This window comes from Xenia sp. Carnegie-2017, unplaced genomic scaffold, assembly GCF_021976095.1.
Source record: "Xenia sp. Carnegie-2017 unplaced genomic scaffold, XeniaSp_v1 HiC_scaffold_14, whole genome shotgun sequence".
In the NCBI taxonomy this organism is placed as follows: domain Eukaryota; kingdom Metazoa; phylum Cnidaria; class Anthozoa; order Malacalcyonacea; family Xeniidae; genus Xenia; species Xenia sp. Carnegie-2017.
This window is the reverse complement of record NW_025813447.1, coordinates 12987590-13015060: the sequence shown is the minus strand read 5'-3', so window position 1 is coordinate 13015060 and position 27471 is coordinate 12987590. Positions and strand designations below refer to the sequence as shown.

Below are 27471 nucleotides of genomic sequence, written 5' to 3'. Positions count from 1 at the left end.
AATTGATGCACTATAAAACAAAATTATAGTTTTTGTGTTACTTCAATCATTTTATTAAGAAAAGTTTGTAACCGTCAGTCCGTATCCGTAATTTACCCAAACATTTCATGACTCTGCGCGATGACAATCACTCCTTTCCGAGGTCAACTTGCACATGACGTAAAAATCTAGCTATTTATGCATACATTAAATTTTTCAAATAGATTTCAAAATTTAGTAGAAAAGTCTGGAGTTTTGGTGAAAACGCATTTATTACATTTGTCTGTTTTCGTTAATTAATTTTTTTTAATGACAGTTGAAATGAAAAGTGCAAGTCACGTTGTAGGATTTTGTTGTTATTTTTCAAAACAAAGAAACCTTTGTGTTATAGGCAATGTTTTAAGTGCTTAAAAACTACCGAAGCTTGAAATTCTATGATTGATTAACATATTTTATTACTTGTATGTGTCTTACGAACACGTTTAAGAGTATTTCTAACTCTAGTAAACGGTTTGGTTGCGTTGTGTTCTGTATCTTCCTTGCCCTAAAAAACATTTTACAAAAGTTAGAAAAATGTACTGAAATTTTGAAACAGGATGGGTGAAACTCAATTTTTTTAGCAGAAAATTTGTTCAATTTTTCTGCGAAATACTAAGCTTCAGTTGGAATAGTTTGAAGAAGTTGCAGTAATGACGTAATAGTACAGTACAGTCATGAGCGAAACAGGCGGGGAAAGGTTGGATTGACAGATAGGTGAGGAGCAGGGAGAAGGGCAGACAAGTGGGGAAAAGGGTGTGTACTGACCATGTGGTGACAGGAAGGTGAGGAAACTGGAGGGAAGCAGACTGTCGCATTATTTGATAGAAAGTGGGGTAAGTTTTAGGTACATAGACGAACATTGTTTTTTCGCAATGGACGACAAAGCACTGGACTGACAATTTAAATGTTTCTAAGCCAATCGCAAGTATTCATTTTACCTTGTCTGTCTCTGTAGTTGAAGGAATATTTCGTGTCTAAGATGCGTTCATTGTTCTCAACAAGTGAACTAATCTGAAAAATAAAGTATGTTCACCATAAGACTAAACAAGTTCAATTGTCAGTCTAATCAAGCAAACATCAAACGTTCAGTGCAATATCTACATTTCTATTGTAAGCATTGCTTACTTAATATAGTCTTATATGAAGTAATGATACATATATTTACCTTATCAGCGAGTTGCAAAGCTAAACTCTGAAGACGTGATGGTTCGGCACCTCGATGCATAACGACTGTTTCCGTAGGCTCGTCCCAGGAAGCCTGAAAACAACAATTAATAACTTACACTCACTAAACTTTGTCCATCGCTATCAACAGGAATCATTTATTTCTAAAGCAAAGCAGAATTCTGTTACTTCCTAAACTCATTTGAAATCAATAATCGGCTATTTTATACTTTAAAGGCAAGCATATATCTGATTTATGAATGATTTTTCCCATGTTCTTTCATCACAGAAAGAATAAATAAATGGTTCTTCAATCCACCTTTCCGACTGTAAACACACGGGTCAAAAATACGACAATAAATTAATTGCCACTCAATGATTGTCCGAATTATGTAATTTGATCTCGTATTTTTGACACGTGTGTCTACCGTCGAAAAAGTGGATTGAACGTAGCAGGAGTTCTCGTAGAAAAAACAAACAATAAACTTTATAAAGATGTCTATCAACGTAGCTATACCTGCAGTTCGTCATTGATGATCATTTTACTGATAATGCTATGAACAACAGGACGGTCAAGCTCAAACATTTCAGCTAAAGTATTCATGCTAGAGAACAGAAAAAATCGCTGCAGTTTAAACGCAATTGATTATACAGTCTAGGCGTAAATTTGCTCTACTAGGAAGTACTGGAGCAGATTTCCTACAGTTCATTTTACTTGTAAAAAGCGCACTGTGTAACTGTCTTTCGTACATACTACATCACAGAAGCTCCACATTTCTCTCGAGAGGAAAATGTAGTTTTGAAAATGTTTTCCACAACAACATAAAATTCAACCACTTACCTTATGGAATCATAAACACTATTATAGCTGAAAAGATAAGTTCGCAGCGATTCTTCCTGTATCTTTCTACATAAGATAACATTAACAAGAAATATTCTCCATTAATTAAAGCTACAGCGAGTCTTTGAAAAACACGCTCACTACATCTGAACCGTCTTTGGTTCAGGCTTCTAGAATAAAGCAACTTCGCCCACTAATAAGTTGTTTTGATAGTACTACAGTTGTTCCTTACAGTACTACAGTTGTTCCTTACAGTACTACAGTTGTTCTTGACAGTACTACAGTTGTTCCTCACAATATTACAGTTGTTCTTGACAGTACTACAGTTGTTCCTCACAATATTACAGTTGTTCTTGACAGTACTACAGTTGTTCTACAGTACTACAGTTGTTCCTGACAGTACTACAGTTGTTCCTTACAGTACTACAGTTGTTCCTCACAGTACTACAGTTGTTCCTTACAATACTACAGCTGTACCTTACAATACTACAGTTGTTCCTCACAGTACTACAGTTGTTCCTTACAGTACTACAGTTGTTCCTTACAATACCAGTTGTTCCTTATAGTACAACAGTTGTTCCTTACAGTACTACAGTTGTTCCTCACAATACTACAGATTTTCTTCCAACCTTTTTAACATGCTTCTTACTTCATCAGATTGATTAAATAAGCTCCACACCTTAAAAGAAAATTAGAAAATGCATCAAAATAAAATAGTTTCAAAATGTTTTAACCACAAATCTACCTTAACAGCAAGAATATATTCAGCACATTCGCGCCAATTTCCTTTGCCCATTTCCTTTGACGCAGCAACAACATGTTCACGCATGCTCTCTGGTGGACCTAAATCATTAAAATTCACAATCTTACGAAACCATTCATACACTGGATCATGAAATTTCCAACGGTAGTAACTGATCCAACAGACATCGGATTTTAACGATAAGAACGACAATGACATCATTATTTCCAGTAGGTAATGACATCATAATTTGAATCAACAATGATCATGACATCATTATTGTCGACCTCATGAAGCAAATGTGTCGTACCTACTAAAGGCTGTCTCTCGCTCATCTTGAGTTGATGATGAAAGCTTTTGCTGATCATTTTGCGACGATGTTCAAATTCTCGAGCTAAGAATGATTAAAAAGACCAAAAACTGTATAAAACAACAACAAATATAGAAGTTTGAGAAACAACTGTTTAACATCGAAGTTGATCTGGGTGAATTGATTAGTTTGTATTTTATAATTCTTTGTTATGCCAATCAAAATGAACACATAATGAAAAGATCAGTTTACTTACAAACATTGAATAAAAAACGATAAAATGAGCAATATAAATATACTTCAAATCACCTGCCATATGCGGTATTTCCAGTAACATTGCTGAAGTAAGGTAGACGCATTCCAACAACTCCAAATTTATGTGCATATGAAAAGGCACCTCAAAATTTGAATAACGTTCAAAAATTCGTCATTAAATCACTCAAATTGATGCATCATTTATATTTTGTATTCTTACTAATCGACGACGTTCTATTTTTCTTGTTCTGGATTTCTTTCGTATTGTCTTTGTTGCATCAATCCCTTCAAGGTAAATAATGTGATTGTCTGCATGAAATGTTTGGTCTCTCTATGAATTTACGGGTGTCTTTGTGTGCACTCGTGAATGTTACTATGTAGTGGTGAATGTCCCCATGTATAGGTGGGTATCACTGTGGATTAGTCAAAGTCACCTTGTACTGGTGAGTGTCCCCATGTATAGGAGGGTATCACTGTGGATTAGTCAAAGTCACCTTGTACTGGTGAGTGTTCCCATGTATAGGTGGGTATCACTGTGGATTAGTCAAAGTCACCTTGTACTGGCGAGTGTCCACACGTATAGGAGGGTATCACTGTGAATTAGTCAAAGTCACCTTGTACTGGTGAGTGTCCCCATATAGGAGGGTATCACTGTGGATTAGTCAAAGTCACCTTGTACTGGCGAGTGTCCCCATGTATAGGAGGGTATCACTGTGAATTAGTCAAAGTCACCTTGTGCTGGTGAGTAATAATGCCACTGGGTAAAATTTAATAATCGGTCAACACCTGAGCCAACAGTTCCTTTGCCTTCCCACTAGATTGCACGTCATGTAAAGCGTTGTGAGCATCCTTAATCATGCCATGTCGGAACGCACATAATCCAAGTTGAACCATCGTACGATTATACAATATCTAAAGAAAATGAACTTCAACGAATGGTAGTCAAAATAATGATGAGTTCTTTCTTTCAATAAGTTATCTCACCTGTGTTGGTATATCAGAATGCTGAATGTTTTCTTGCAAATGAGACATGAGCATAAGGTCACGTGCTTCATACCACCTATCATGAAGTGCAAGGAAGTACACGTGACACAACATGGCTCGAGTTCTTATGCGGTTCGAGTCATCTTTTGTGTAGATAAATTTACACATGTTTTCCATTTTGGATGTTGTCAATGCTGCTGCTTTTTCAAGTGTTATTTCTTCAGAGTTTTCGTCAGTTGAAGATTGGTTCAATAATTTCTCCTCGTTAAGTTCCTTTACACGGACCATGTCGAGCTGAAAAGTAATAAAATTTAAGTTATTTAATATCATAAAGATATGCATATGTTGTAACAATAAGTAACAAAATGAAACTGATGCAACACATTGTTTCTATGACCACTGTAATATTGACGAAACACAATTTTACCAAAAACCGCTGCTCACCTTATAATAAATATGTTCAATGTATCTTAAATAAACCCTGCAAAGCATGCTGGGAGCTGCATCGTGATCCTCAAGATATTTCATCACGCGACTGATCAGCAACGTCATTGTAATCTCATCTTTTAATCTAAAATATTGCAACTTGCAGAGAGCGAGAGGAAGATATAAAAAATCATTATATGCAGAGAAAGAAAGATAACCTTTCCACATATTCTGTTGAATGGCAATCACAACCTTGCAACATTTTCGTAAATTCGTCATCTGTTCGCTCGATTGTAATTAAAATACATCCACGTATTTTATACTTTTCCTCCTCATTTGCATTCTGTAATGATACAAACATTCCTTCATTAGAGACAATGGTGTATCAGAAATGTTAGAGATTTAGCATTATTTGTTTCTACGCTATACTTGAAAGAGATCTAGTAAGAATTATCAACCCAGCGTTTCTACTAAAGAAAAACTATGACAACTGTAGTTAGTATTATTTTGTCACTTGCCTCCAGATTTTCAGCATCTTCAAGAATATTCTCACCAACGGTAATGTTTGGACTTTCACACAAAATTGTCAGCAGTTCATCGACATACTGTAGACAGCTATAAGGTATCGGAGAAAATGAAAAAACAAAAAGATAAATGAAGCATAAACGCAATATTTAGATTTTCCATAATGCCATAGTTCAAGTGACCTTTTCCACATTTCCGACTTCATACATGTTGCCGCATTTGGATTATAGTCAAATATCGAGGCAATGATGTTGAACATTATCTTCACACTCATGGCAGCACCTAGGGATATTAATGGACAACAAAGTACAGATTATTGTAGATGATGTTGAACATTATCTTCACACTCATGGCAGCACCTAGGGATATTAATGGACAACAAAGTACAGATTATTGTGCAGCAAATGTTAACGCAATGTTGCCTATTGAAAGAGTACGAATCAACGGCTCGCACTTCGCGGCTTGTGAAACATCTGTACTTGTAGCAAGATGTAATTCTTCTGGAAAACATTGGAAAATACGAAAGCAAAATTTTAAAAATGTTATGGATAGAAATAACGAACACAAGAGCCAAACATGCGGTTTGCTTTTGTTTTGTAGTTAGACTATAGTTTCGTCCAGCAAAGTTATTAATTTGATGCTATTTTGCAGCTACTTTTTATTCTTTTTATTCGTTAACTGACGTTTTGATGTACAATATTACAATTGGTGAAAATGTTAATGAAAAGACACAAAATAGCGTCAATTTTGTAATAGACATTTCTAAGCATTTGCCTAAGTATTTGCGACTAAGTATTAACTCTTTGTAATGCCTAAGATAATGTAACATAATGTAGCATAATGCTTTTTCAACATTAACAAGCTACCTGTAACTATTTCCAGTTACATAAAAATAAGCATGTAGTCTTCACACACACACACACGACGCAACCCATCGCTATCCGTGTTTATATTGAAACCATATATAAATACTGTTTCCCTTAAAAGATAAATAGCCACAAAAACCACACACCTAGGTTGTGTTTTTCTGCAACAGCTCTCAGATCTTTAAGATAGGAAATCTGCTCAGTTCGATCTGTGCCTTTCTTTCCACGAGCATTAAGTATTTCATGAAGTTTCTTCAGAACAACTGATGGGTTGATTTCAGTGTCTTTTGCGAATAACATCTTTGGTTTTTCCTGTCGAGAATGAACATTATTAAATAAGTGAACAGGCGTGAAATCATTGAAGAAGAAATAGAAAGATACATGTGGTAGGAAAAATACAACATACAGATGTATGTGATGATTTCACTTCTTTCCATTCAGCTCCGTCAACCTCTTCAGCATCATCGATTTTTGCTTTTGGTTTTATCTGACGTTCTTTTCTAACTTTCTTTTCCTTCTTGTCTTCGCCATCATCCTTTTCTCTAAATATTTGACAACACATTGATTATGACAGAGTGGAATAACAAGGGATGAACAAGGAATGAGAATTAAGTAAAAGGGAAGATAAGACATAAAGAAAGATGTTAAAAGTTAGGAGTATAAAAAATTAAAAAAAATAAATCACACAACAACTCTTACTTTTTCAAAAACATTGCAGCTGTAACTTTTCCACCTTGTGGAATATCCAAATCACTGTCACTTCCGCTAGATGAGCCAAACCTGTCATCATCACTGTCGTATTCGCTGTCTGAATCCTGCAGTGTTAAGTTTGAAAAATTATTGAGAAGAGATATATATGCGTTTGAACAAGAGTGAAAGACTAAATAAACATTCAACAATAGTGCAAAGTTTCAAAAAAACACTGATTTTGAATGAACCATAAAATATTTCATAAGTTTATTTCATGTGTCTCTATTAAATCCTATTTCATTTTGATTTAAACACTTTAAGTTTTGACAATGATAACATTTAATAAGACAAGTCATTTGTATAGACTAAATCGAATCAAATTTCTTTTTAAAATAACGTTGGATAAACTTCCATGCAATGTAATTCATGCGAGAGAAAAGCGTCAAAATAATCATGAAATAAATATCCGTTTTCTTACATTACAATTGTCATTGTGTGGATACGATTCTTTTATTTCAATTTTGCAGCGTTTTTTAGTAGAAACGCGTTGCATGTTTATTTAATGAAGACGACATTATTCATAAACAGCTTACTCATAATGCACATCTTATAAAAACATCCCGTCAATTATTTTTACGTGAAATGCTTAATTGTTTGACATTTTGTATAAAAAGTTTTTATAAAGTTTCCCAATGTCGACATTCATCAAATTTTCCAATCAACACACCAATTCATACCAACATACATTGTCAAGACGTTGCTTCAACGTTTCAGTTTAACTGACATAACTAAGATGTTACAGACGAACTTGCAAAGATTCAGATGTAGCTAAATTGGGTTCAAATGACCACCAAGGTCATCAAAATATTAAGTTCAGATTGTTATACAGATTTACTATGAATTTTGAATAGACTTGTATAACTATCTAAATTAAAATTCTTATTTAAATATTCAACTAAACGGGGAAAATAAATGTAATTTACAAATGATGCGATGTACAAGTCAGTCTGAAGAAAAAATTTACAACATAAAATTTATTGGTAAACATAAATTTTCAGATGTATTAAAAACTTCAGACACCCAATGCAAAAAGTTAATGTAGTCTGACATCGTAATCAATCTACACCAAACAATAGTGCAAATACGTAATAACTGTATACAATACCCCATATTTTTCTTGCTTTATTTTTGCAGCATGTATCTCAGGCTTTGTTGAGATGATAATATTATCATCTTCATCATCAAAATCCCCTGACAAATAATTGATCATTGTAATTAAACTTTATATATCAACCATACTTCATACATCAACCATACTTCATACATCAACCATACTTCATACATCAATCATACTTCATACATCAATCATACTTCATACATCAACCATACTTCATACATCAACCATACTTCATACATCAACCATACTTCATACATCAATCATACTTCATACATCAATCATACTTCATACATCAACCATACTTCATACATCAACCATACTTCATACATCAATCATACTTCATACATCAATCATACTTCATACATCAACCATACTTCATACATCAACCATACTTCATACATCAATCATACTTCATACATCAACCATACTTCATACATCAATCATACTTCATACATCAATCATACTTCATACATCAATCATACTTCATACATCAATCATACTTCATACATCAACCATACTTCATACATCAATCATACTTCATACATCAACCATACTTCATACATCAACCATACTTCATACATCAACCATACTTCATACATACATCAACCATACTTCATACATCAACCATACTTCATACATCAATCTTCATACATCAACCATACTTCATACATCAATCATACTTCATACATCAATCATACTTCATACATCAACCATACTTCATACATCAATCATACTTCATACATCAACCATACTTCATACATCAATCATACTTCATACATCAACCATACTTCATACATCAACCATACTTCATACATCAACCATACTTCATACATCAATCATACTTCATACATCAACCATACTTCATACATCAACCATACTTCATACATCAACCATACTTCATACATCAACCATACTTCATACATCAATCATACTTCATACATCAATCATACTTCATACATCAATCATACTTCATACATCAACCATACTTCATACATCAATCATACTTCATACATCAACCATACTTCATACATCAATCATACTTCATACATCAACCATACTTCATACATCAACCATACTTCATACATCAACCATACTTCATACATCAACCATACTTCATACATCAACCATACTTCATACATCAATCATACTTCATACATCAATCATACTTCATACATCAACCATACTTCACACATCAACCATACTTCATACATCAACCATACTTCATACATCAACCATACTTCATACATCATACTTCATACATCAACCATACTTCATACATCAATCATACTTCATACATCAACCATACTTCATACATCAACCATACTTCATACATCAACCATACTTCATACATCAACCATACTTCATACATCAACCATACTTCATACATCAACCATACTTCATACATCAACCATACTTCATACATCAATCATACTTCATACATCATACTTCATACATCAACCATACTTCATACATCAACCATACTTCATACATCAACCATACTTCATACATCAACCATACTTCATACATCAACCATACTTCATACATCAACCATACTTCATACATCAACCATACTTCATACATCAACCATACTTCATACATCAATCATACTTCATACATCAACCATACTTCATACATCAACCATACTTCATACATCAACCATACTTCATACATCAACCATACTTCATACATCAACCATACTTCATACATCAACCATACTTCATACATCAACCATACTTCATACATCAACCATACTTCATACATCAACCATACTTCATACATCAATCATACTTCATACATCAACCATACTTCATACATCAATCATACTTCATACATCAACCATACTTCATACATCAACCATACTTCATACATCAACCATACTTCATACATCAACCATACTTCATACATCAACCATACTTCATACATCAACCATACTTCATACATCAATCATACTTCATACATCAATCATACTTCATACATCAACCATACTTCATACATCAACCATACTTCATACATCAACCATACTTCATACATCAACCATACTTCATACATCAATCATACTTCATACATCAACCATACTTCATACATCAACCATACTTCATACATCAACCATACTTCATACATCAACCATACTTCATACATCAATCATACTTCATACATCAATCATACTTCACACATCAACCATACTTCATACATCAACCATACTTCATACATCAATCATACTTCATACATCAACCATACTTCATACATCAACCATACTTCATACATCAATCATACTTCATACATCAACCATACTTCATACATCAACCATACTTCATACATCAACCATACTTCATACATCAACCATACTTCATACATCAACCATACTTCATACATCAACCATACTTCATACATCAACCATACTTCATACATCAATCATACTTCATACATCAACCATACTTCATACATCAATCATACTTCATACATCAACCATACTTCATACATCAACCATACTTCATACATCAACCATACTTCATACATCAACCATACTTCATACATCAACCATACTTCATACATCAACCATACTTCATACATCAACCATACTTCATACATCAACCATACTTCATACATCAACCATACTTCATACATCAACCATACTTCATACATCAATCATACTTCATACATCAATCATACTTCATACATCAACCATACTTCATACATCAACCATACTTCATACATCAACCATACTTCATACATCAACCATACTTCATACATCAATCATACTTCATACATCAACCATACTTCATACATCAACCATACTTCATACATCAATCATACTTCATACATCAACCATACTTCATACATCAACCATACTTCATACATCAATCATACTTCATACATCAATCATACTTCATACATCAACCATACTTCATACATCAATCATACTTCATACATCAACCATACTTCATACATCAACCATACTTCATACATCAACCATACTTCATACATCAACCATACTTCATACATCAATCATACTTCATACATCAACCATACTTCATACATCAACCATACTTCATACATCAACCATACTTCATACATCAACCATACTTCATACATCAACCATACTTCATACATCAACCATACTTCATACATCAATCATACTTCATACATCAATCATACTTCATACATCAATCATACTTCATACATCAATCATACTTCATACATCAACCATACTTCATACATCAATCATACTTCATACATCAACCATACTTCATACATCAACCATACTTCATATCAACCATACTTCATACATCAACCATACTTCATACATCAACCATACTTCATACATCAACCATACTTCATACATCAACCATACTTCATACATCAACCATACTTCATACATCAACCATACTTCATACATCAACCATACTTCATACATCAACCATACTTCATACATCAATCATACTTCATACATCAACCATACTTCATACATCAACCATACTTCATACATCAACCATACTTCATACATCAACCATACTTCATACATCAACCATACTTCATACATCAACCATACTTCATACATCAACCATACCATACATCAATCATACTTCATACATCAACCATACTTCATACATCAATCATACTTCATACATCAACCATACTTCATACATCAATCATACTTCATACATCAACCATACTTCATACATCAACCATACTTCATACATCAACCATACTTCATACATCAACCATACTTCATACATCAACCATACTTCATACATCAACCATACTTCATACATCAACCATACTTCATACATCAACCATACTTCATACATCAACCATACTTCATACATCAACCATACTTCATACATCAATCATACTTCATACATCAATCATACTTCATACATCAACCATACTTCATACATCAATCATACTTCATACATCAACCATACTTCATACATCAACCATACTTCATACATCAATCATACTTCATACATCAACCATACTTCATACATCAACCATACTTCATACATCAATCATACTTCATACATCAACCATACTTCATACATCAATCATACTTCATACATCAATCATACTTCATACATCAATCATACTTCATACATCAACCATACTTCATACATCAATCATACTTCATACATCAACCATACTTCATACATCAACCATACTTCATACATCAATCATACTTCATACATCAACCATACTTCATACATCAATCATACTTCATACATCAACCATACTTCATACATCAACCATACTTCATACATCAACCATACTTCATACATCAACCATACTTCATACATCAACCATACTTCATACATCAACCATACTTCATACATCAATCATACTTCATACATCAATCATACTTCATACATCAATCATACTTCATACATCAATCATACTTCATACATCAATCATACTTCATACATCAATCATACTTCATACATCAACCATACTTCATACATCAACCATACTTCATACATCAATCATACTTCATACATCAACCATACTTCATACATCAACCATACTTCATACATCAACCATACTTCATACATCAATCATACTTCATACATCAATCATACTTCATACATCAATCATACTTCATACATCAATCATACTTCATACATCAATCATACTTCATACATCAACCATACTTCATACATCAATCATACTTCATACATCAATCATACTTCATACATCAATCATACTTCATATACATCAATCTTCATACATCAACCATACTTCATACATCAATCATACTTCATACATCAATCATACTTCATACATCAATCATACTTCATACATCAATCATACTTCATACATCAATCATACTTCATACATCAACCATACTTCATACATCAACCATACTTCATACATCAATCATACTTCATACATCAATCATACTTCATACATCAACCATACTTCATACATCAACCATACTTCATACATCAATCATACTTCATACATCAACCATACTTCATACATCAACCATACTTCATACATCAACCATACTTCATACATCAACCATACTTCATACATCAACCATACTTCATACATCAATCATACTTCATACATCAACCATACTTCATACATCAACCATACTTCATACATCAATCATACTTCATACATCAACCATACTTCATACATCAACCATACTTCATACATCAATCATACTTCATACATCAACCATACTTCATACATCAACCATACTTCATACATCAACCATACTTCATACATCAATCATACTTCATACATCAATCATACTTCATACATCAACCATACTTCATACATCAATCATACTTCATACATCAACCATACTTCATACATCAACCATACTTCATACATCAACCATACTTCATACATCAATCATACTTCATACATCAACCATACTTCATACATCAACCATACTTCATACATCAATCATACTTCATACATCAACCATACTTCATACATCAACCATACTTCATACATCAATCATACTTCATACATCAACCATACTTCATACATCAACCATACTTCATACATCAACCATACTTCATACATCAACCATACTTCATACATCAATCATACTTCATACATCAATCATACTTCATACATCAACCATACTTCATACATCAACCATACTTCATACATCAACCATACTTCATACATCAACCATACTTCATACATCAACCATACTTCATACATCAACCATACTTCATACATCAACCATACTTCATACATCAACCATACTTCATACATCAATCATACTTCATACATCAACCATACTTCATACATCAACCATACTTCATACATCAATCATACTTCATACATCAACCATACTTCATACATCAACCATACTTCATACATCAACCATACTTCATACATCAACCATACTTCATACATCAACCATACTTCATACATCAACCATACTTCATACATCAACCATACTTCATACATCAATCATACTTCATACATCAACCATACTTCATACATCAACCATACTTCATACATCAATCATACTTCATACATCAACCATACTTCATACATCAATCATACTTCATACATCAATCATACTTCATACATCAATCATACTTCATACATCAATCATACTTCATACATCAATCATACTTCATACATCAACCATACTTCATACATCAACCATACTTCATACATCAATCATACTTCATACATCAACCATACTTCATACATCAATCATACTTCATACATCAATCATACTTCATACATCAATCATACTTCATACATCAATCATACTTCATACATCAACCATACTTCATACATCAATCATACTTCATACATCAACCATACTTCATACATCAACCATACTTCATACATCAATCATACTTCATACATCAATCATACTTCATACATCAACCATACTTCATACATCAACCATACTTCATACATCAATCATACTTCATACATCAATCATACTTCATACATCAACCATACTTCATATATCATACTTCATACATCAACCATACTTCATACATCAATCATACTTCATACATCAATCATACTTCATACATCAATCATACTTCATACATCAATCATACTTCATACATCAATCATACTTCATACATCAACCATACTTCATACATCAACCATACTTCATACATCAATCATACTTCATACATCAACCATACTTCATACATCAACCATACTTCATACATCAACCATACTTCATACATCAATCATACTTCATACATCAACCATACTTCATACATCAACCATTCATATCATACATCAACATACATATCAACCATACTTCAATACATCAACCATATCATACATCAACCATACTTCATACATCAACCATACTTCATACATCAATCATACTTCATACATCAATCATACTTCATACATCAACCATACTTCATACATCAATCATACTTCATACATCAACCATACTTCATACATCAACCATACTTCATACATCAACCATACTTCATACATCAATCATACTTCATACATCAACCATACTTCATACATCAATCATACTTCATACATCAACCATACTTCACATCAATCCATACTTCATACATCAACCATACTTCATACATCAATCATACTTCATACATCAATCATACTTCATACATCAACCATACTTCATACATCAATCATACTTCATACATCAATCATACTTCATACATCAATCATACTTCATACATCAATCATACTTCATACATCAATCATACTTCATACATCAACCATACTTCATACATCAACCATACTTCATACATCAACCATACTTCATACATCAATCATACTTCATACATCAACCATACTTCATACATCAACCATACTTCATACATCAACCATACTTCATACATCAATCATACTTCATACATCAATCATACTTCATACATCAATCATACTTCATACATCAATCATACTTCATACATCAACCATACTTCATACATCAACCATACTTCATACATCAACCATACTTCATACATCAATCATACTTCATACATCAACCATACTTCATACATCAATCATACTTCATACATCAATCATACTTCATACATCAATCATACTTCATACATCAACCATACTTCATACATCATACTTCATACATCAACCATACTTCATACATCAACCATACTTCATACATCAACCATACTTCATACATCAATCATACTTCATACATCAACCATACTTCATACATCAACCATACTTCATACATCAACCATACTTCATACATCAACCATACTTCATACATCAACCATACTTCATACATCAACCATACTTCATACATCAACCATACTTCATACATCAACCATACTTCATACATCAACCATACTTCATACATCAACCATACTTCATACATCAACCATACTTCATACATCAACCATACTTCATACATCAACCATACTTCATACATCAACCATACTTCATACATCAACCATACTTCATACATCAACCATACTTCATACATCAACCATACTTCATACATCAACCATACTTCATACATCAACCATACTTCATACATCAATCATACTTCATACATCAACCATACTTCATACATCAACCATACTTCATACATCAACCATACTTCATACATCAACCATACTTCATACATCAATCATACTTCATACATCAATCATACTTCATACATCAACCATACTTCATACATCAATCATACTTCATACATCAACCATACTTCATACATCAACCATACTTCATACATCAACCATACTTCATACATCAACCATACTTCATACATCAATCATACTTCATACATCAATCATACTTCATACATCAATCATACTTCATACATCAACCATACTTCATACATCAACCATACTTCATACATCAATCATACTTCATACATCAACCATACTTCATACATCAACCATACTTCATACATCAACCATACTTCATACATCAACCATACTTCATACATCAACCATACTTCATACATCAATCATACTTCATACATCAACCATACTTCATACATCAACCATACTTCATACATCAATCATACTTCATACATCAATCATACTTCATACATCAACCATACTTCATACATCAACCATACTTCATACATCAACCATACTTCATACATCAACCATACTTCATACATCAACCATACTTCATACATCAACCATACTTCATACATCAACCATACTTCATACATCAACCATACTTCATACATCAATCATACTTCATACATCAACCATACTTCATACATCAACCATACTTCATACATCAACCATACTTCATACATCAACCATACTTCATACATCAACCATACTTCATACATCAACCATACTTCATACATCAATCATACTTCATACATCAACCATACTTCATACATCAACCATACTTCATACATCAACCATACTTCATACATCAACCATACTTCATACATCAACCATACTTCATACATCAATCATACTTCATACATCAACCATACTTCATACATCAATCATACTTCATACATCAATCATACTTCATACATCAATCATACTTCATACATCAATCATACTTCATACATCAATCATACTTCATACATCAATCATACATACATCAATCATACTTCATACATCAACCATACTTCATACATCAACCATACTTCATACATCAACCATACTTCATACATCAATCATACTTCATACATCAATCATACTTCATACATCAATCATACTTCATACATCAATCATACTTCATACATCAACCATACTTCATACATCAATCATACTTCATACATCAACCATACTTCATACATCAATCATACTTCATACATCAATCATACTTCATACATCAATCATACTTCATACATCAATCATACTTCATACATCAACCATACTTCATACATCAACCATACTTCATACATCAATCATACTTCATACATCAACCATACTTCATACATCAACCATACTTCATACATCAACCATACTTCATACATCAATCATACTTCATACATCAACCATACTTCATACATCAATCATACTTCATACATCAACCATACTTCATACATCAACCATACTTCATACATCAATCATACATACATCAACCATACTTCATACATCAATCATACTTCATACATCAACCATACTTCATACATCATACTTCATACATCAATCATACTTCATACATCAATCATACTTCATACATCAATCATACTTCATACATCAACCATACTTCATACATCAACCATACTTCATACATCAATCATACTTCATACATCAACCATACTTCATACATCAACCATACTTCATACATCAACCATACTTCATACATCAACCATACTTCATACATCAACCATACTTCATACATCAACCATACTTCATACATCAACCATACTTCATACATCAACCATACTTCATACATCAACCATACTTCATACATCAACCATACTTCATACATCAACCATATTCATACATCAACCATACTTCATACATCAATCATACTTCATACATCAATCATACTTCATACATCAACCATACTTCATACATCAATCATACTTCATACATCAATCATACTTCATACATCAACCATACTTCATACATCAACCATACTTCATACATCAACCATACTTCATACATCAACCATACTTCATACATCAACCATACTTCATACATCAACCATACTTCATACATCAATCATACTTCATACATCAACCATACTTCATACATCAACCATACATACATCAATCATATCATCATACTTCATACATCAACCATACTTCATACATCAACCATACTTCATACATCAACCATACTTCATACATCAACCATACTTCATACATCAACCATACTTCATACATCAACCATACTTCATACATCAACCATACTTCATACATCAATCATACTTCATACATCAACCATACTTCATACATCAACCATACTTCATACATCAACCATACTTCATACATCAACCATACTTCATACATCAACCATACTTCATACATCAACCATACTTCATACATCAACCATACTTCATACATCAACCATACTTCATACATCAACCATACTTCATACATCAATCATACTTCATACATCAACCATACTTCATACATCAACCATACTTCATACATCAATCATACTTCATACATCAACCATACTTCATACATCAACCATACTTCATACATCAACCATACTTCATACATCAACCATACTTCATACATCAACCATACTTCATACATCAACCATACTTCATACATCAACCATACTTCATACATCAACCATACTTCATACATCAACCATACTTCATACATCAACCATACTTCATACATCAACCATACTTCATACATCAACCATACTTCATACATCAACCATACTTCATACATCAACCATACTTCATACATCAACCATACTTCATACATCAACCATACTTCATACATCAACCATACTTCATACATCAATCATACTTCATACATCAATCATACTTCATACATCAACCATACTTCATACATCAACCATACTTCATACATCAATCATACTTCATACATCAACCATACTTCATACATCAATCATACTTCATACATCAACCATACTTCATACATCAATCATACTTCATACATCAACCATACTTCATACATCAACCATACTTCATACATCAACCATACTTCATACATCAACCATACTTCATACATCAACCATACTTCATACATCAACCATACTTCATACATCAATCATACTTCATACATCAACCATACTTCATACATCAATCATACTTCATACATCAATCATACTTCATACATCAACCATACTTCATACATCAATCATACTTCATACATCAATCATACTTCATACATCAACCATACTTCATACATCAACCATACTTCATACATCAACCATACTTCATACATCAATCATACTTCATACATCAACCATACTTCATACATCAATCATACTTCATACATCAACCATACTTCATACATCAATCATACTTCATACATCAATCATACTTCATACATCAACCATACTTCATACATCAACCATACTTCATACATCAACCATACTTCATACATCAATCATACTTCATACATCAACCATACTTCATACATCAACCATACTTCATACATCAACCATACTTCATACATCAACCATACTTCATACATCAATCATACTTCATACATCAACCATACTTCATACATCAACCATACTTCATACATCAACCATACTTCATACATCAACCATACTTCATACATCAACCATACTTCATACATCAACCATACTTCATACATCAACCATACTTCATACATCAACCATACTTCATACATCAACCATACTTCATACATCAACCATACTTCATACATCAATCATACTTCATACATCAACCATACTTCATACATCAATCATATCATACATCAACCATACTTCATACATCAACCATACTTCATACATCAACCATACTTCATATATCATACTTCATACATCAATCATACTTCATACATCAACCATACTTCATACATCAACCATACTTCATACATCAATCATACTTCATACATCAACCATACTTCATACATCAACCATACTTCATACATCAACCATACTTCATACATCAACCATACTTCATACATCAACCATACTTCATACATCAACCATACTTCATACATCAACCATACTTCATACATCAACCATACTTCATACATCAACCATACTTCATACATCAATCATACTTCATACATCAACCATACTTCATACATCAACCATACTTCATACATCAATCATACATCATACCATACATCAACCATACTTCATACATCAACCATACTTCATACATCAATCATACTTCATACATCAACCATACTTCATACATCAATCATACTTCATACATCAACCATACTCATCATCAACCATACTTCATACATCAACCATACATCAACCATACTTCATACATCAACCATACTTCATACATCAATCATACTTCATACATCAACCATACTTCATACATCAACCATACTTCATACATCAACCATACTTCATACATCAACCATACTTCATACATCAACCATACTTCATACATCAACCATACTTCATACATCAACCATACTTCATACATCAACCATACTTCATACATCAACCATACTTCATACATCAACCATACTTCATACATCAATCATACTTCATACATCAACCATACTTCATACATCAATCATACTTCATACATCAACCATACTTCATATATCAACCATACTTCATACATCAACCATACTTCATATATCAACCATACTTCATACATCAATCATACTTCATACATCAACCATACTTCATACATCAATCATACTTCATACATCAACCATACTTCATACATCAACCATACTTCATATCAACCATACTTCATACATCAACCATACTTCATACATCAACCATACTTCATACATCAACCATACTTCATACATCAACCATACTTCATACATCAACCATACTTCATACATCAACCATACTTCATACATCAACCATACTTCATACATCAACCATACTTCATACATCAACCATACTTCATACATCAATCATACTTCATACATCAACCATACTTCATACATCAATCATACTTCATACATCAACCATACTTCATACATCAACCATACTTCATACATCAATCATACTTCATACATCAATCATACCTGATTCATCATCAACATCTTCTTCCACCTCAGAATCAAGGGGATTTTCTCGATATTTCTCGATATCATTCTCAAAAGTTTTGTTGTACTTTTTCACCTTTTGTCTCAATGTGCCCAATGCCTAAAACCAAGTCAGAGATGTCAGCAAAGAATAGTCCTTTGTTTCAAAATAAATGCTTATTACCTTAGCATTCAATTTATTAAGTTTCCTTCTACCTTCAACATCATCCCAGTTCTATAATAAAAACGTTCCTTCAAGTATTATTACCATTCACAAGGTTTTGCTTGGTAAAAGTCAAGTAGCATTTTGATGACAATGAATGCTTTAAAGTTACTTATAGTATCATTTCAAACCTCTTTAATGAAATTCTCTAATTCCACAAGACACTTAATAAAAGTTGTTGGAATTCCCTCTTTGTCAACAACATTTTTGGCCTTCACGAAAGCACGACCCAAATTTTCAAACTCTAAAAAACCAAAGAAATGTTCATTTTCAAGAAATTGGAGAGGAAAAAGTAGATAAGATTAAAACCTGTGAGGATTTTTGACATATCCTTTATTTTCTTGTGATTCTTCAATTGTTTGGCAATGTTGGAGATCTCATCAAATCTGAACACATCAAATGTTGCATAAGATACAATAAAATCATTATAAAACCAGACAACATATGGAAAAATATAAAAAAACCTTTTGTCTTTTTGGCTTCGCACAACTCTCTTTGTATCTTCATCATCGTCGTCACTGAACAGAAACTGAGCACGACTACATAAGTAAACATCAAGATTAGCTCAATTAAGCCTCGTTTAAGGAGTTCTTTCCAAATGAATTTATCAAATACAATTAACATGCTTTTTCAACTATATGGCCGATAAATACTTATCGTCAAATGGAGAAATAGTTCATTCGTATAAACGATGAGTTTGAACAAACCTTGATGCCACAGTGGTAGTAGCTTTTTGTGCAACAATTGGAGCTTCATCACTAGATTCATCCTCACTTCCAGATGATCGAGCAGCAAAAAAACGAGACATTTTAATTCTTTCTTGTATAAATAACCAAGAAATGAAAAAAGTCCTCGAGGAAAATTAACGATGCGTCACATCAATTGCGAGAGACTGGACACGAGAGAATAACAATGATGTCATACTTTATGTTTTGAATTATAAACAAACGCACATGTTGTAAATATTTATCTGCTTTTCTTATTATAAATTTTTATAGTTTTTTGATAATAAGTGTATTTTTCAAGAAAATCTGTTACGATTTGAGTCTCAAGTGTAAAATGGGTAAGAAAGGAAAGATTGGAAAGCAGAGAAGAGATAAATTTTACCACTTAGCTAAAGAAACAGGTATGAGCAGAGAATTACAGATATGCTATAACTTTGTTCTATTGTTTACATAAATCTTGAAAATACAATAAGACTTTTTTCAATGATCCTTCATGTAGGTTACAGAGCTCGTTCCGCTTTCAAACTGATTCAATTAAACCGTAAATTTGAATTTCTACAAAAGTCTCGTGTTTGTATTGACCTTTGTGCGGCACCTGGTGGCTGGTAAGTAAAATGTTTTACTTACATAAACATTGATACAAGATAGTACTGCAAAAATCAATAAATGTACATGTTTTGCCAATTTTGGAAAGTATTTTTCACACTGGAGATTCTCTTTTTACAATATTCAACATTTTTATCCAACTAGGTAATTCACAATGATAAAACAACAATAATTTCATTGTGCATACCAGAAAACAGCATAATTTCCTCACTTGTAATTGGCATTTGTCAATAAATTCCTTTTCATTCAAAGGTTGCAAGTTGCATCAAGATTTATGCCAATGTCTAGTGTCATTATCGGTGTTGATCTGGTTTCCATTAAGCCCATTTCGAATGTTATTACTATTCAGGCTGATATTACTACACACAAATGTCAACAGGTAATGACTAAAACTCCATGCAGGTTTCAATTGCTTTGCATAAAACATTTTTTCTTGTTAGGAAATAAAGAAAGAATTAAAAACATGGAGAGCAGACTGCGTATTAAATGATGGTGCACCAAATGTAGGATCTGCATGGTCTCATGATGCATTTACACAAGGTAATTTCAAATTGTATTTTTGGAATGTTTTTGTAATTCATAAATTAATGGAGTATTAAACTGGTTCAAATTATAATTTCAGCTCACTTAACACTGGCTGCATTGAAACTTGCGTGCAACTTTTTAAATAAAGGTGGATGGTTTGTCACAAAGGTTTGTATTTACTTCAAGGAAAAAATAATTTACTGTTGTAAAGGATTGTATACTCAATATCTTTAGGTGTTTCGTTCCAAAGATTATCAGCCTTTGATGTGGGTATTTAATCAACTTTTCAAGAAAGTACATGCCACAAAACCTCAAGCATCTAGAAATGAATCAGCTGAAATATTTGTAGTTTGTCAGGTAGTTGGATGGCTTTTGTAATCAACATATAACCACATGAGATGATCTTTACATGATAGTCTTAATTTGCAATCACTACTGGGACTAAATACCCAGAAACTGTAGCAATCTGACCACAAGCTTGTCTTGTATCAAATTAGCAATAGTTATATAGCAATACAAATTAGCAATACTAACTGCCAACATTGATATTGAAGCATGTATGAGAATACATTTTCAGCCAGTAGATATTGATGAACAATATTTCTAGGGTTATATTGCACCAGATAAGATAGATCCAAGGTTGCTTGACTGGAAATGCGTTTTTGAAGAAGTGAATACAGAGCCTGCAAAACAAACAAGTCTTCTCAGTAACAAGGTGATTAATAATGTGTTGCACAAACAGACTTCATACACATTAGCTTTATCATTTTTTTACATATCATCATGTTACATATCTGTCATATACCAGAAACAAGCTCGTGCTCAAGGCTATGAAGAAGGCAATCTTAGTTTGTTTAAAACATTATCAGTCACAGAATTTGTAAAAAGCAATAAACCTTTGGACATCTTGACAAATGTCAACCAAGTATGTTTGAGCAATGATTAAATTTGTATTTTTCACTTATTTTAGTCTTAAACATATCATGATGGTTATTACTTGTAGATTATTTTCAATGACCAGCGATATTTAAAACATGATTTGACTACAAATGAAATCATCCAATGTTGTAAAGACATCAAAGTGCTAGGAAAAGGAGAAGTTCGGTTAGATTAAAATAACATTTCCAAATAAATTGAAGTGTATTACTTTCTAGTAAAAATCGTTATTTCTTAAAATCGACTTTATGAAAATTCTAGACAACTTTTAACCTGGCAAGCTAAACTACGGGATTTAGAAAATGATGTGAACGTAAGGTAAATCCATTTTGTGCATTCAGTTTGCCGTTTCTCTTACGTTTTGAAGCACTAAGATATCTTTTCTTGCCAACAGAAAAGAAGAAGAAAAAGAGGAAATGCTACAGGAGGTAAAAGTTTCATTCCTGACAACTGCAATGTTTACTTGTGGTGAAATTGTTGTTATGACATTAAAGCGAGTTTCACGAAAGACCTTTACTTTAGAAAGCAGTACTCATTTCTTTAATTTACAATTTACTTCAAAGTAGTTGGAGAAGGGTAGATGTAGGCATTTGGTAACATTTAAAACTTTTTTAGCAAGCTTGCATCAATCAATATTTTAATGGATGTTCTGTTTTTTAACAATGACCAAACCAGTTCATGACATTTGTGATGAAAAATTGTGCAGGTATCAGTGGAAGATTTAATCAAGGATTTAAAAGATGAAGAAACAGCAAGTGTAAAAAGGTCAGTTGTTGTCACAATACCTATCACTGCATGTATCAAATCATTACAACAATGTGATCGTTGTTGTAATGTATTTTAACCAGACAAGAATATTTCTGTGTTACTGTTGCAATGTGCACGAATTTTACCAGAAAACGACGTAAACAGTTTGCTATGAAAAAACAATCCCGCGAAAGAATGCAAGTTGGCGGTGGGACGTCGAGCGAAGGAAACGACGAAGTGGAATTGTTCAGTTTAAATAGCATCAAGAGTAAAAAGGTTCTGGGCTGCTAACACAAAAATTTAATGTTTTTGACAGACTAAACAAATATGTATTTGAATTAAAAAAATTTTTCCCAATAATTCGAAATGAATTCCTATTTAAACATACATAAGATGAATTATCTGAAAAAAAATAAAAAATTTTTAATCAACGTTAAATTGTTTTAGAATCTTGAAAAAATACACGAAGGACATGTCAGGGAAGATGAATTTGATGAAGAAAGTTGTGATAACGAGGAATCCAGTGAAGAAGATATCGACGACTTTGGAGACAATGCCAATCCGTTGTTGTTCAATCCTGATAAAGAAAATTATCCAGAGACAAAAGCGCAACTTTGGTTTGAAAAAGTGCGAGATAATCATTGTGAACAACAATGAGTTAGGGAGAACATAAATCATTCAATCAGATGAACTTTCGTTTTTTTAGGATATCTTTAAAGGTGTCGAGACTGCAGAAGATGAAGATTTTGAGGTTGATGAAATGATAAAGAGACATGAGAAGGCTTGTGGTGGTGTGCTACAGGGGAATGGTACGAGCTATCATATAAAACTAACTTATCGTTCACATAAAACTCAACCAATAACATTTTTCCAACGAAGATTTAGGTAAATCAAAGCCTGATTTTTTGAATGCCGAATCTGGTGCAAACGAGGTGGAGTCGGATTCCGGAGATGAATCGACTAGTTCCGACAATAATGCTGAGGTTGAAATAGAAGGACCAAATGAAAACTCAGAGAATGGGTTTCAAATAGTGGCACAAATTGTAAGGTTCCATTAGTTTTAAATTGAGAAAAGGAAAAGCAACCGATTAATTTGTTGAAATTTAGACCAAATGAGTACGATGACTCCCGAGGGACTTGCACTAGGAGCACAGATGGTCATGTCAAAAAAACGAAAACGCGAAATAGAAGACGAAGCCTATCACAGGTAAGTCAAAAGAATGTGGTATGGTGAGAATAGTTAATTGACTTGATTACACCACCAACTCTAGGTGGACTTTCAACGATGATCATTTACCTCAATGGTTTGTTGAAGACGAAGCTAAACATTATCAACGCAATCTACCAGTCACGAAGGAAGAAATGTTGGAATATAAGAATAAATTACGAGAAATCAACGCTAGACCTATAAAGAAAATTGCCGAGGCGAAAGCCAGGAAGAAACAGAAGACGATGAAACGACTGGAAAGAGCAAGGAAGAAAGCCGAAACGATTTGTGAAAATGATAATGTGACAGATAAAGAAAAAGCGCAGCAACTCAAAAAGTGTGTATAGAATTCTTGTAAAATAAGATAGTTTTGTGTGACACAGACTAGGATCGTTAGGGATACATGGATACAGAGAGCTATTTTTTAGGAATGATGTGTTGTCTAAAATGGCAAATGAGGATAAAAAAGGATGAAAAAGGATAAACAAGGGATATATGTTTTCATGTTATATTTAGTTTATACAAGAAAGCTGGAATTAAAAACAAAAAGCCAGAAGTGAAATACGTCGTTGCCAAGAAAAGCACGGGTAAGTTAAAACAAGGAAAGAAAAATTATTTTTATTTCAAAATGTAAAAAATCATAATACAAAAAAAACCCAGCATTCTTTCATAATCAGCCTTCGTGTTGGTCTTGGCGGAAGGGAAGCTTTACTCTACATGCCCTCCCTCCCCACCCCCCACCCCCCTCAGTGAACAACAATATAGTGCTGCGTATGACTCATTTCTTTAGGTAAGAGAAGCAAACGACCGACTGGTTTGAAGGGGCCATATAAAATGGTCGATCCAAGGATGAAAAAAGATTTACGTGGAAAGCACAAAACAGATAAAAAACACGGACGAAAAAAATCGTGAGCTATTTTAGCGCAGAAATAAAGTTTGAAAAACTGACTCTGAAGCCAATAATGAACGTAAATAGTTCAATATTCATCTTATCTAAGCACATCACTAAGTATGGACATGCTTAATGTTGTATACTTAGATATTAAGGAGTTCATTAAGATGCTCATCATTCTTCGTGTTACAGGAATAATGTTGTAATATAAAACAAGTTTTTACAGAAATTCTTCCAAAAAAAAAAGAATTTGTTTAAAAATGAACGAGTCAAATATACATCTTGCTTGCCTGAGAACATAGCGTGGTAAAGAGGGCTCCACTCGTTATCAAGATTCTAGATGTGTGATTTTGATGGAAAGCCTTTTTAACATGCGGCCAAAGAAAGCTGCATAAATTTTCACATAAGTCGCAAGTGAACACAATACAAGATGATAACACTATTCTTGTCTGTTCGAATATCAGACAAAGGCGGCATTTTAGACAATGATACGGGAAACTCACAAAAGCATGCCGAACGAAACGCGTCAGCGTCCACAGG

General features: G+C 32.8%; 2 protein-coding genes across 2 annotated transcripts; one reads left to right on the top strand and one right to left on the bottom strand.

The window, feature by feature from the left end:
* Positions 1-2653: 2653 nt before the first annotated feature.
* LOC124435348 (eukaryotic translation initiation factor 3 subunit C-like) lies at positions 2654-22187 on the bottom strand. The gene is made up of 21 exons (XM_046985282.1): positions 22001-22187; positions 21758-21832; positions 21603-21679; positions 21425-21537; positions 21255-21305; positions 21071-21191; positions 7987-8072; positions 6831-6946; positions 6538-6673; positions 6278-6443; positions 5448-5547; positions 5259-5355; positions 4959-5083; positions 4759-4885; positions 4315-4608; positions 4117-4242; positions 3551-3615; positions 3385-3472; positions 3076-3159; positions 2769-2866; positions 2654-2702 (listed from the first exon to the last, which is right to left on the bottom strand). The coding sequence occupies exons 1-17, from the start codon at positions 22099-22101 to the stop codon at positions 3565-3567; spliced, it is 1962 nt and encodes a 653-aa protein (XP_046841238.1). The 5' UTR covers positions 22102-22187; the 3' UTR covers positions 2654-2702; positions 2769-2866; positions 3076-3159; positions 3385-3472; positions 3551-3564.
* Positions 22175-27192, top strand: LOC124435352 (pre-rRNA 2'-O-ribose RNA methyltransferase FTSJ3-like). Its single transcript, XM_046985290.1, is given in 21 exon segments — positions 22175-22419; positions 22518-22623; positions 22877-23003; positions 23065-23164; positions 23247-23317; positions 23384-23506; positions 23757-23864; positions 23958-24074; positions 24153-24253; positions 24347-24403; positions 24480-24513; positions 24792-24850; positions 24982-25108; positions 25280-25459; positions 25539-25641; positions 25712-25875; positions 25940-25945; positions 25948-26039; positions 26104-26376; positions 26556-26626; positions 26830-27192. Coding segments are annotated over 21 exon segments (2208 nt in total). The 5' UTR covers positions 22175-22352; the 3' UTR covers positions 26952-27192.
* The last annotated feature ends 279 nt before the right edge of the window (positions 27193-27471 follow it).

Bases quoted from the DNA above. Each gene is read 5' to 3' on its own strand.
- LOC124435348 (XM_046985282.1), bottom strand. From the start codon at position 22,101: ATGTCTCGTTTTTTTGCTGCTCGATCATCTGGAAGTGAGGATGAATCT. The intron at 21,538-21,602 runs GTTTTAATCTTA...TTGGTTTTTTAG, and splicing joins TATGTCAAAAATCCTCACAG to AGTTTGAAAATTTGGGTCGT. The intron at 21,306-21,424 runs GTTTGAAATGAT...TTTTTATTATAG, and splicing joins TAGAGAATTTCATTAAAGAG to AACTGGGATGATGTTGAAGG.